Below are 13,527 nucleotides of genomic sequence, written 5' to 3'. Positions count from 1 at the left end.
ATTTTGTTCTTCACAAGTGGCCAAATTAGCAGGGAAGCTTGTGACCTAGAAGTGAGCTTGGGACTGGTGCACTGGCGCCCATTTTTGCCTACTGTGCAAGTATTTCTGTGTGGCCTATGAATAATGTTGACTTGTCATTCATGTCATTGAAAAAAACAGAGTAACGGCTGAGTGAAAGTTCAGCAAGGCCCTTTGTCCAAATACTCCCATAGACACTTGAGCAGTCACCTACAGTTGAGGAGTTTTTAAAAGTTCATTTTAGAAGCTGTGCAACAATGCTGTTGACTAAATGATTTCAGGTCAGAAATCATGGCGGATGGTGGCAGTTTCAGTTAAGGAACGTTTCACAGGAAAATTAAAATGTGACACTGTATCATATATTATCAACACGCTTACTATTGGGGGCTCTTCTAAAATACAAAGATTGGCTAAAATGGACATTCAATATGAAAAAATTCTAATGTGAACAACCAGCCCACTATTTTGGATTTAATAGATCCATTCCTGACGTCAAGTGCATGGCAGCTAACCTCATATCGGACACGGACTCTAATAAGCAGTTGCTTCTATGAAAACTTCATAATTTCTTCTCCGGCACACAATTTGGTAAAATGCCACATTTACTACCTCAAAAATAAAAACATCACAAGTATACAAAGTCCAAGTAGACGTTACGCTTTTCATACAGTGTAGTCTGTCGTTAGTCATAGCATTATGTAAACCTAATTACGGTTTGTCTAGGAAAGAATATGTATCCAGAAAAAAGGATGGACTATAAGTAAAGGCAGACTGCACTGTCCAAAATGCATAAGAGTCTCCTAGGGCTTTTTGTACTTGTGATGTGTTTAATTTTAAGATAATATATGTAGGTCTTCAAGATGTGCGTCGGAGAAGAAATCCTAATGTTCTCATAAACATAACTGTCTAAGGTGTACAACGCTTCAAACTTCAAACTATGGTCTGCTTCTTTCTTAAGTATTGTATTCTGGTAGGAATTTATGAGCCTTGGCCCTTTAGCCTTTTCATTTTTGATCTCAACACTGTCAACACCGTTAGAGATGTAAAAACCTAAAGCAGTTTGGATCCTCAAAAAAAACAAAAACGGAATGATAATGGGCTTAATGGATGTTGGCCGCAATCAAAGCAATATATTTTGAACATGTAGAAGTTAAAGACGTAACATAATAAATGACATTATGGACACACATTCGAAGCTAGGTTATCACTTTATGTACAAAAATTAAGTAAAATCCAATGCTGATCAAGCCAGAATATGTGTGTGTGAGTCTTTATTTCTTACTTTCCCTTTGCTCTTTTGCTAGACAAATGCAAAGATGAATGTAAGCACAATGCTGTGTGCCTTAATCGTCGAGGAGTCACCCGCTGCTCTTGTGACCGCATTACTTGTGACGGTGCCTACAAGCCTGTCTGCGGCCGGGACAGTCGCACTTATGCCAATGACTGCGAGAGGCAAAAAGCTGAGTGCATCCAGAAAACAGTCATTCCAATGAAACACAAAGGTCCATGTGGTAAGTACATACCCCTGCTCACCTCTAATATGTTATGTATGATCCTCACAATGTTCCATATGTGAAGGTAAGAATTCCTCATGTTTATTGCGTTATTATACCAAACAGAGCTGCAATGAGCTTTTTACATAGAACATAGAAACATCACAAATGAGTTGGTGGGAGGGCAGAATTAGGAATAAGGGTGCAGGGGGGGGGGGGGTCATTTCCTTTGCTTGTCCATGTCTCTCCTCCTACATATCTTCATCTCCATTTGGATTCTGCATCTTGCCACTTATGTCAATGTTCTTTGACCTTTTCTTGTGCAGCGCCAATAAAACATATTGATATGTGTATCTTCTCCTGTTCTTCCTAATGTCTTGCTTTCTTCTCTCTGTCTCTGTCTCTCCCTCATAGAGAAGTTGTACAGTGGGTAAATTTCAGCTGGTGACCAGATAAGTTTCGGAACCAACTGGGGATTGCTTATCCTCATAAGGCAAAACAAAATTGTGTAATCTTTGCTAATGAAGCCTTATCCTGTTCTCTCCCTTGCTACAATGGATATTTGCTCCTTTTTTCCTATTTTCAGACTTTTGGCTGCTGTTTTTCTTAAAGCTGTCCAAGGAGAACCTGCAGCTCTTATTCTTACTTGAAAATGTGGGGGTGTGGGCTTGGTAGGAGCTTATAGACCCAGGGAATTGCTTTGAATGTTCCCCCACATAATTGGCTGACCTGCTCTATATAAGACATTATTTTTCCATGTGTGCCCCCCTTTCCCTGTATTTTGTGTCTTTCTTTTCAGCCGAGGCTCTGTGGAGTAAGGATGGATGTCCCCCCCTTGGTTGCTTTCTTCTCAGTGTCTGTGAGGTCTTCAGTCTGAGGTCTGCTGTCTAAACCATATGTCCCCCTCCAGACACTTATTTCTCCTCCCAACTCTTCTTCATCCACAGCTTGCTCTCCATTAATTAGTGTGTGGATGAAAATCCCTATGCTTTTCTGAGCTCACTTCCAGGCTACTGCATTGGTGCAGCTTGGGCTTCTACCAACCTTTTAGCTCCTTCCTTAATCCACTTGTTTGTGCTGATTCGTTCTGTGCTTGTTGCCTGTTTATGTATTGGTGCATTGCAAGAAAAATCCTTACAAAATCCTCGAGTACAAATCATAGTTTATACCAGGCATGCTCAACCTGCAGCCCTCCAGCTGTTGCAAAACTACAACTCCCAGCATGCCCGAACAGCCTACAGCTATCAGCCTACAGCAGGGCACTGTGGGAGTTATAGTTTTACAACAGCTGGAGGGCCGCAGGTTGAGCATGCCTGGTTTATACCAAGCAAACAGTCTGCTGTATTGTTGCAATGGGCTAAGCTGCAAGAAGAACCTTTCTCAAAAGCTCCTAAATTGGTCAACATGCATGTCAGTACTCAGACGGCCAGTCTACAGCCGCTGTTGTATCGTAGGAATTGTTGTATTGGGTATAGTATCATATAGCTGGAAAAGGAATCCAAATGGGCTGGCAAGAAGTTGAAGGCTATGAGTGAAATCATGAGTTGGCATTAGAGAGTCCAATGAGGCATGAATATATCCAATTCCAGTATAATAATGAAATGTGTTATGAGAATGTTCCTAGGGCAATGTGTTCTTTAATGTTAATCACCAACTTCCCTTAACGGAAACCTGTCAGGACAAATTACACTCTTTAAGTGCCATCACATACTTATACTATCAATGATTTTCTATTTGTTAAACTTGTCCCTATATCTATCATTAATTTCTCCATTATCGAATAAAATAAGTAGGAACATATCACATGCCATGTGCAGCAAATTACTAGTAAAGAGTCATGGAGGTGGTGCTGCCAACTCAGAGGGTCATGGTGGCAGGTTGCTAATTTATGCCCTTTCTTGGGTTGATTGACATCTCACAGGTCAGGATAATTTATTACAAGTCAGTTCCAGTAGCACCCGACCAATGTAACTCTTCAGCGGAGTGGTATCACCGGTTATTTACAGGTGGCATGTCCTGTGTTGCATCGTTGCATCATCTTCTTTTTTGATAATGCACCTAATATTAGACATAGGGAAATGTTTAGAAAACTAATCCTCAATAGTATAAGGTTTTAGGGATATTATTTGTTCTGACAGGTTCCCTTTAGCACATTTATTCTCAGCATAAGAACTTCTTCAGATCGGTGTGCGGAAATGGACCCCTAGGCATTCCATTTGGTGCCATATGGTGTTTGTATGATGCCGTATAACAAAATTATTTCCCCAAAAAATAATTTTTATGGGGGAGAATTGCCTCATAATCATAATGATATGAATTAATAATTGTAATAGAATGAAGAAAATGTTTCCAGATTATTGAACCGTGCCTGGTGTAAAGACTACACCACCAGAGCAAGCCCTACGTAGCCACTGAACAAGCAGGGACCGCTGGGAGATTTCAGCTGAAGCCTGCGAATTGTGGCTATAATACAGGCTGTAACTCAGGATTAGTACGAGATAAATAATGTAGTATACACTGTATTTACAAAGCTACTCAAGCTCTAGCTTTCGAGCCATTTATTAAAGTGTGTGTTACGGACATGCTTTTATCAGAAATACTGACCTGCCGGGGATATTCAGTGATGCAAGATAAGAAACTGTGTTCAGCCATTTCTGTAATGCCCAGGCCTAAACAGGTTAAACAGTCTCTGTATGTGGGAGAGCTGTCACGCATCAGCCTCTGTCATGCATTATAGCTTTAGCATGATCCATAAATAATGGTTCCAAAATAAGAATGGCACATTGACACCCCATACGTATGATTGCAGCACCCATGCCTATCCCAGGTTCTTCCTCCTCATCACACCTTGATAAAATGCTAACCTGCTCTCATATTTGTGGCATTGAATTTATTTTCCGGTTCTGAATTTAACTGAAGTCATCGCTGGCACTTATGCTACCAGGGCGTTCATCTCCCGAACATAATCGTATCGCATACCTGGAACATTTTCTTCCCACCTGAAGATATTTTTAGTTGTGCTTTGTAAAATCTATTTCTGTTTCTAGTTCATGCAATAGCTGCCTCCTGGTCCATATGCACACTTTCCAAAAGCCTGCACATAACTTTACAGCCTAATATATCTATAATATACCATTCAAATACAATCTACCAATATAAAGTAAAGATGTGTGTTGCTGACGTCACAGGGTACACTTCTCCATACACATCCATCAGAACCACAAGAAGGGCAGAAGTAGGAATCTGTAGAAAATAGGAACAGGTGGGGGGGGGGGGGGGCCATATGTGCTTCATAATCTGCATTCTGTGACTATGATGGATGCATATAAAGCAATGCATTGAACACCTTCTGGTGGCTCCAGGTCCTGGTGCTCTCCTCCTCTAATTCATTCCCAGCAGTGGTTGAAGGTAAAGGGGGCATAGATAAATTTGGTCATGCTTCATATTTTCATTTGGTACGAGTAGAATATATTACCAAAATATTTAATTGTGGTGCACAGAAGAGGAAAAGAATGACATTCCTACATTATCCGATTATGGGATATGATTTCTACCGCTTCACTTTTAATTAGTGACTCCAAAATGTTATCCTACCATTATTGCCATACAGTAAGTGCATACAGTAAGTGCTCAATCTAAACCAGAATATATACAGACTATATGACCCCTATGCTGAAATGGGCTCTCTGACTCTTACTGATTTAAATGTCACCTTACTTAGCGTGGGGTTTCCGTTTATGGTAATGTATGTACGTGCATACTTTCCACTTGGCCATTATATTGCTCTTCGAAGGGTTGTTTGAGGTCATTAAAAACTTGGACAGCCCTGTGAATGTGCTAAATTAACAAACAGCCCTTTCACCGTCTAGATCTTGGTGGTAGTGCGGTGTAATTACTACTGGTCTTGAACATGTTGTGATTACACTGTAATATAATAATAATTTATATATATAGCACCACCATATTCCGAAGCGCTTTTCAAATTCCTAGGGTTCATGTACAAAACAAAAGTAACTGGCTAATATGCAACTGAAACACTAGGAGTCAGGGCCCTGCTCAAAGAGCTTACAATCTAATGATGAATTGGGGGAGACACATAAGGTAGTTGATGTACTGCCTCTTTTAAAAGCTAATCAAGGATAGGTCATCAGTATACTAGCACTGCACAACCCCCTTAACTTAGACCACCCCTTTTATATATATAAAGATTATATCAAATTCCATATTAACTGAATTATATTTCCTCTTCATACAATACATGTGCTGTTTTATTAGAAAGACTGGCTGCAGCAGTGACATGGCTCCTATACAGGGGCGGATTGGCCATAGACCTTACAGGGAAATTTCCCGGTGGCAGGGGGGGGCCTGAGGCCTCCTCAAGGCTGGCCAGTGGACGCTGTTAGGGATGTATTTTGTACTGTCGGCGGCAGTGATGGACTGTGGTATTTGGCTCTGTTGGGGTGGTATAATATGCCACAATATGGTATTTCTGGCCCTGCCTAATTGTGTTGGCCCTTTCATCAATTTAGACCCGACTACAAAACAGGGACACCGTTTGTATTTTTTCCAGGGCCACTTTAAGTTCCCAGTCCCCCATATGGCATATCACTGGGTCACTCAGTTGTTTTGTTACTAGTGGTTTAGTCATCTGTAAGTTATAATCATTCTGCCTTTGCTGTAATGGAAATCAGCTCTTGCTGATTGAGCCTGTAATGGGCTTGTAGGACATAGATCTGCAGGGGCAGGAAGAGGACAGCAGCCTGAACCAATCCTGAGTCAGGAGGTGTGTCTCAGACGCTCTGTAGGCCCTGTTGCTAAGCTGTAGTCACAGATCACAGCTCCACTTTTATAGAGCTGAGCTAAAAAGCGGCCAAAAAGCTAAATCTGAGGAAAATAAATAAATCCCCTGTAGGTACCGTCCTACATACTGTATCATTTTTGCGCTCATGACTGGACAGTCACTTTAAGGAGTCCCTCCACCTTTAATTAATTAAGTAGCAATTCCGCATTATACAGTAGTTGTTGTTTTTTGACAATGTGAATTTTCCTGAAGCAACTTACAGGGCTGCAAAGAAATTTGGTATCATGACACTGTCAATTATCCAGGAGAAGCTCCTTTTTATCTATTGGAGGTGTAGTTTGTGTGGAACGTATGACTTCACTTTATCTGAAACACTTGTGGAATAAAGAAGCTCTAATGGGCTCCCATTCATTACAGGTAGTTACTTGGCTCTTACACTGACACTGTGCAGTTAAAGTCGTGCTCCAGTTCAGTTAATTGCTATTAGTATTTTTTTCCTGTAGGGAACAGACGAAAGTTGCTCTATTATGTTCTTGGAGAGCAGCTGGAGAGAATATGTAAAAAGGAAATATTGACTTTCAGTTCTGTCTACAGAATTGAACTGTTCTGAAAATTGTTCCCGGGCCTGTTAGCTGGGTACAGTATGTCTGCACAGAGATTTCAGCAGCTGGAAGTGCACTACCATACAGCCTCCTAACACTGCTGCCACTTTCATACCATATGTTATATAGTTGAGTCAGTCAAGCTAATAACATTTTATTGGTGGATGTGAGTATAACTGGCTGTAGATTTTCCCGTTTGACCACTTTTGGGTGGTTGGTTACACATAATTTTTTTCAAAAAGGCAGCATTTTTATTTTTTTATTTTTTTTGAGGAGCTAAAAACAGCATGGCTAGATTTTTGGCCAGTAGGAAATTATAAAATCCCCTACAAACACTGCAGTTTTTGTAATGATGTTATAAAGGAACCTGTCACATTGAACATAGTGTCTGAGCTGAAGGCAGCCTAGAGCAGCAGGAGCTGAGCAGATTGATATATCATTTGTTGGAAAAGATACAGTAAAACTTGTGATATATTAATTTAAATCTCTGAATTCAGTTGTACACAGGGATATGTTATCAATTATTGTCAATATTTTCTGTGTAAGTGTGTATATAGGGATATCTGTCAGTCACTGATGGCAGTACAGTGGGGAGGTATTATCAGTGATGGATAGCTTTCTCTGTATACAGAGACAGCTATCAGTCACAGTTTCCCCGTAGACATTTCAGTAGGAAAATAAAGCCTGAAAAAAACACACGTAAAATGTGACAAAAAAACACCCCAAAAAATATTTGACAAGGCAAAAAACGCTACCAACACTTCGATTTTAGGACATTCCTTAAATAGCTATTCCCATAAATAGCATCTCCTAGACTAGATATAGTTGTATCTGCTTCTCAGCTAAGAGCAGGACTAGCTATCTATATGACTGCAGCCTCTGAACTCTGAAAGTAAAAAAGAATGTTTTACCAATTTGAGTGTGCACACCTAGAGTATGGTGTAAATTGCACTAAAATTTAGAGCATCTAGGCTTTATTTTGCGCACCTAGGCTGTCAAGGGGGAATGTTTAATGCAAAAGGGGTGAGGCCTAATATGCAAAATGTTGCTCCAAACTTGCCTAAAATTCTGGCATAAAATTCTGTTTCAAAGTAAGCACAAAATAATTTGTTATACAAAAATGCCTATAGATGTCCCAGATTTAGCATCCAGCTTGAGTCTGGTGCAGGTCTAGACACCCCGTCTAAATTTATGCTATTTATAGGATTAGTAAATGTGCTCCAAAGTATATTAGAAAGTTGTATCACTTCTCGTAGAGAGATCCAGGGGCAGATTGGCCATAGATCCTACAGGGAAATTTCCCGGTGGGCCAATGCTGAGAGGGCCACCCAAGCCCTCCTGATGGCCGCAGGCCAGGTACATAATGATTTGATGCTCATCGGCTGCATTTTCCCCCCTAAACTCAACTGTATTACCATCCTCAGGACGATGATACAGTTGAATACTGTGCTGAAGGAGAGGGTGTCAGGTGTCTTGAATTTATCTAGTGAAGTAAGTGACATATTCGATTCAACTGGCCTATTATGATTCTTAGCGTATGTTTTAGGGTTATAATTCTAATCATTGTGTATACCTCCTATGTGTATACCTTTTTTGAGCTAAAAGATAAGATTGTTCTTTTTTATACTAACTGTGCCGTTTTATTCTATTCATTTGGAAAACATACTGTTACACCCCATACGCTTGTTGTTTTTATTGTTTAGTTGCCCATAGCAACCAATCAGATTCCATCTTTCATTTTTGACAGCTCCTTTGGAAAATGAAAGGTGGAATCTGATTGGTTGCTTTAGGCAACTAAGCCAGTTCTACTTTACACCAGTTTGATAAATGACCCCATAAGACTTCTAAAAAAAACATCAAAAATGTATGGGGTCTTGCTCCAGAAAACGCGTGGCATAGAAAATCGATCAAACATTGTGAAATAAATATGGTGGAAATTACACCAACACAGACTCCTGCAAAACTAACTTTACAATTTCCCCTTATAAGCCTCCCCTAAGAGTAAATACAGTAAAAATTGATTATCTTATCAGAAATACACGCAGGCCTGTTTTCAGGTTGTTTTCCTGAGCTGTGCTAGTTTTGCAGCCCACATATTTTATTTTAACTCTTAAAACACAATTATGAAATAAGATAATGAAATATGAGTTACCATTCAGCTAAGACTTGGGTATTCATATACACTGCCTTCGTGTCCCCGGTCTGGGACAAGTGATGTCATTAACATGGGAAATGACTGAACAGTGAAAAAAGGGGGTCCACTCCACCGACCACTTTTGACTGTTGGTAAGTATACATAAGCTTCTACACGAAGTATACCAGTCATTGGGTTAAAAAAAAATATCACAGCTAAATACGTATCACTCATTTTCAGTAATATGGGGACACGTTATTGTGTCAGCAAAAATAGTGCAACATTTACTGTGCCTGCAAAAAACTGGTCCGGGAATGTATTAAACTTCCACTGGCACAAGTATACCACTTTTCATGCACTTAAAGAAATGCTTTGGATCACGAATGTCAAATTCCACATGAGTGTAGAGGGAATATTCAGGCTGTGAAGGCCCATCTACCACTAATATTATAAATGGCACATGGGGGGATGAATGTTACAGATGTTTCTCTGTTTCTTCAAGAGACTCTTCTGCCGCTAAGGGTTAGGTCCCACACTCAGGTTTCCTGATACAGTTTTGGAAGCAAAAATCAGGAGTAGATCTTAAAAGTGGCTTCCAAAACTGCATCAAACAACCTGAACATGTGTACACGCCTTAAGGAGACAGTCAGGGCCGGCGTTAGGGGGGGGAAACTGGGCAATTGCCCTGGGCCCCTTTCACCAAAATTGGCCCCCTTCCAGTCAGTAGCGGGTTACAATAGGGATGTTCGGGTCGGCACAGCTGGGGGGGCCCAACGCCGAACCGAACGCCCACATACTGCGGCGGGGCACGGGAGCGCATAGTTCCCTGCCTCGCCGCCGATCACTGCAATAGGCTTCAGGCCTGAGGCCTACGTGGTAGTAAAATCCCAGCACAGGCGTGTGCGTGAGGAGGTCACCGCGTGCGCCTGTGCCGGACGCAGCACAGTGGAGTGTGCGCACCTGCCATCGCGCTCCTGGACATAGGTAAGTATTTAGCTTTTATTTTTTTTATTTTATATTTTATGTGCCAACTTTGGGGAACATGGGGGGACACACAGGGAGACATGTGAAGAGACAGTACTTCGGGGGGAAATTGCAGTATGGGGGAAAATTACTATGTGGGGGGAAAATTATAGGGTGGGATTATTGTGTGGGGGCAAAGTATTATGGGAGGGATTACTATGTGGGGGCAAATTATTATGGGAGGGATTACTATGTGCGGGCAAATTACTATATTGGGCAATGTGGGGAAAACTACTGTGTGGGGGCAGTGTGGGAGAAATTACTGTGTTGGGGCAGAGTCGGGGAAACTACTGTGTGGGGACATTGTTGAAGTAACTACTCTGTGGGGGCAGTGTTGAGGTAACTACTGTGTGGGGGCAGTGTCGGGGTAACTACTGTGTGGGGGCAGTGTCGGGGTAACTACTGTGTGGGGGCAGTGTCAGGGAAACTATTGTGTGGGGGAAATTACAGTGTGGGGGAAATTACAGTGTGGGGGAAATTTCTGTGGGGGGTTACTATGGGGGGAAGTGTGGGGGAAATTACTGTGTGGGGGCAAATTACTATGGGGGGAGCGTGGGGGGGCCTTGCTATTGGTGAGGCACTGTAGGGGCAATTCTATTATTTTTGGGGACACTATACAGGGATTATTACCTGGAGCACAATATAGGGTGTTATTATTACTCGGAGCACTCTAGGGGACATTATAGCTACTGTGGACATTATAGGGATATTTAGGATAATTTATCAAACTAGTGTAAAGTAAAACTGTCTTTTGCACATAGCAATCAATCAGATCTCACCTTTCATTTATGACAGCTTCTTTGGAAATCCAGTACTATTTTACACCAGTTTGATAAATGACCCCAATTATGTCTATTAGGATCACTATTTATTTAGCAGTATAGTACCTGAGACATTGGGGGGCAGAACAGGCACAGTATTAGGAGTGGCAGCAGGATGACACTGTGGGGACACCAGGATGGGGAGGTTGATGGAAAAATGTAGAAATCTAATGTGTCTGTGTTACAAGCTCCGTAGAGACGAGATGTGGCTGAAAGAATTTGTCATGGCGGTCTGGGTCAAATGGAGGAGAAGAGGAAAGAGAAGGTCTACATGACAGGAGATGTCCCTGGATGTAAGAGGTGTGTGGTAACTATTACATGTGGAAAGTGTTTTTAAAGGAGAGTTACATTATATATATTTGTCTTTCCAACCTGCTTCTTGTTTTTTTCAGTTAAAAGGTTTACCTGGGAATTTGATATGGATGGTCTATCCGCAGGATAGGTCATCAGTATCAGATCAGTGGGGATCCGACTCCTGACACCCCTGCTGATCAGCTGTTTGAAGAGGCCACGGCGCTCACCGGTGAGCAATGAGGTCTCTTTATAGTTTACCAAGCCCAGCGCCGTATATTAGACAGCAACGATGCTTGGTATTTCACTTGAATGGGACTGAACTGCAACTAGGCCATGTGACTGATATACAGTGACATCACTGGCCGCCCAACAGTTGATCGGCAGGGGTTCTGGCAGAAGGACGCCAGCCGATCTGATATTGATGACTTATCCTAAAGATAATCTTATACACCTTGGTGGTACTGTATTATACTGCAGTTTCTCTGCACGAGAATCTGCATGGAAAAACAATGTGTAATCCGCAATCAGTGCAGGCAGGCTATGTGTGAATGTGTTGTTTGTGTAATATTTATTTTGGGGCCCCACTTAAAATTTTGCCCAGGGCCACACTTTGTCTAAATCAGGCCCTGGAGATAGTGTAGCTGCGACCAAAGATTGCTGAGTAGGGTGGGGTCACATTGCGTCCGGCATGCTGCCACGACCCAACAAATGCAAAAGAAATCTAACATAGCTGGACTTTTGGTGACAGGTGCAGTTGCAGCAAGGTATGTTGCACTCGCATTATGCCGTGCTGCACAGCAGTCTTTGGTTGTGTGACACTTGCTGTGGCTGAAGTCGGTGTGTATCCCCTGCCTGATACCAGTCAGATGCTACAGCCTTCAGCTCTTCTTTTGTTGAAACTGGCATTATCCATTAATTTACATGTAGTAAATGTGCCTTTAAGGGCCCATGCACAAGAACGTGTGCCGGCCTGGCCCGTATTGCAGCCTGCAAACAGCGGGTCTGCAATATACGGGCTCCGGCCATTTTTTCACTGCATCCAGGTGTGGACCCATTCACTTGCGGAACGGAGGCATGGACCCATTCAAGTTGAATAGGTCTGGATCTGTCAGCGGCAGCAGCACAGATGTTGCCCATGCATTGGGGACCCTAAATAGCCCTAAGTAAGAATACATTCAGTAAACCCTAAAATAAAAGTGCTTTAGGTTAGATGCACACTACTGTATGTGTTTTGCAGTCCGCAAATTGTAGATCCGCAAAAAAAAAACGGATGACGTCCATATGGCATCCGTTTTTTTGGCTGATCCATTGTAACAATGCCTATCCTTGTCCGCAAAACGGACAAGAATAGGACATGTTCTATTTTTTTTTTGCGGGGCTACGGAACAGAGCAACGGATGTGGACAGTACACGGAGTGCTGTCCACATCTTTTGCGTCCCCACTGAAGTGAATGGGTCTGCACCCAAGCCGCAAAAATTGCGGTTCGGATGCTGAATCGAACCACGTTCGTGTGCATGTAGCCTTACTGTGTTGGTGTTCTTTTTAAGAATACTGTTCACAACTAAACAGCATCTGACTGCTGCTAAAAAATACTGCATCGGCTAAGTTCATCCAATTGCCACATATGAAGTCCATGTACTGAAGTACCATGTTTTTGCATAACTGTCTCTTAAATCAGGCCATAATTCAATCACATGGTGAAGAAATGTGACAGAGTAACAGAATTCCATTATCCTCGCTGGTCCAGGAGTAAGGCTTTACAGTATGAAGCCTGGCAAGATTTCTCTGCTGAGCTTGTTGGTTTGTGAAAAGGTGGCACAGACAGCAGTAGCCTTTCCAGCGAGGGGAAGCATTTGTCATTTATAATATACGGCTGTAATAACATCAGAAATAGTACCCAATAAATCCACCTTGCCTATGTCTCATATATATTGTATGTAAGGCGCCTTTGCATGCACAACACAGCTGCCATAAAAGATTAAAGGAGCCGTGATCGGCGCTCATTAGATACAGCCTATGCACTGGATGGAAATATATGCATGCGCTTGTATGCAGTGTGCATTTATCTCTAATTCTATAAGAAAACTTGCCTTGACAGAAGTGCAATATTAAAAGGAAATTTGTTTTCCTGCTACGTAAAAAAAAAAAACTATAAAAAAAGGAAGCATGCAAATGAAGTCAGCACGGGGTTTCTGAAAGTGTGGGAGATTTAATGCAAAAGCGCCACAAAAACACTTGTTAAAAGCCACTAACCGCAACATGTTTTCCAGAATAATAGGTATTCCTAACAGTTAAAAAACCAGCACTTTATGAAGCCAGCATACGAATTGTCATGATGTT

At 41.8% G+C, this 13,527-nt stretch overlaps 1 protein-coding gene across 1 annotated transcript in view; it reads left to right on the top strand.

Moving 5' to 3' along the window:
* The window catches only part of AGRN (agrin), a 483,523-nt gene that overhangs the window by 336,299 nt on the left and 133,697 nt on the right, over positions 1-13,527 (top strand). The window contains 1 exon segment of the mRNA XM_044281802.1: positions 1,323-1,529. Within this exon segment, the coding sequence (XP_044137737.1) occupies positions 1,323-1,529 (207 nt within the window).

Source organism: Bufo gargarizans, chromosome 2 (genome assembly GCF_014858855.1).
Source record: "Bufo gargarizans isolate SCDJY-AF-19 chromosome 2, ASM1485885v1, whole genome shotgun sequence".
NCBI classification, from domain to species: Eukaryota; Metazoa; Chordata; class Amphibia; order Anura; family Bufonidae; genus Bufo; species Bufo gargarizans.
Note: the sequence above shows the minus strand (reverse complement) of the source record. Positions and strands in the feature narration are given on the sequence as shown.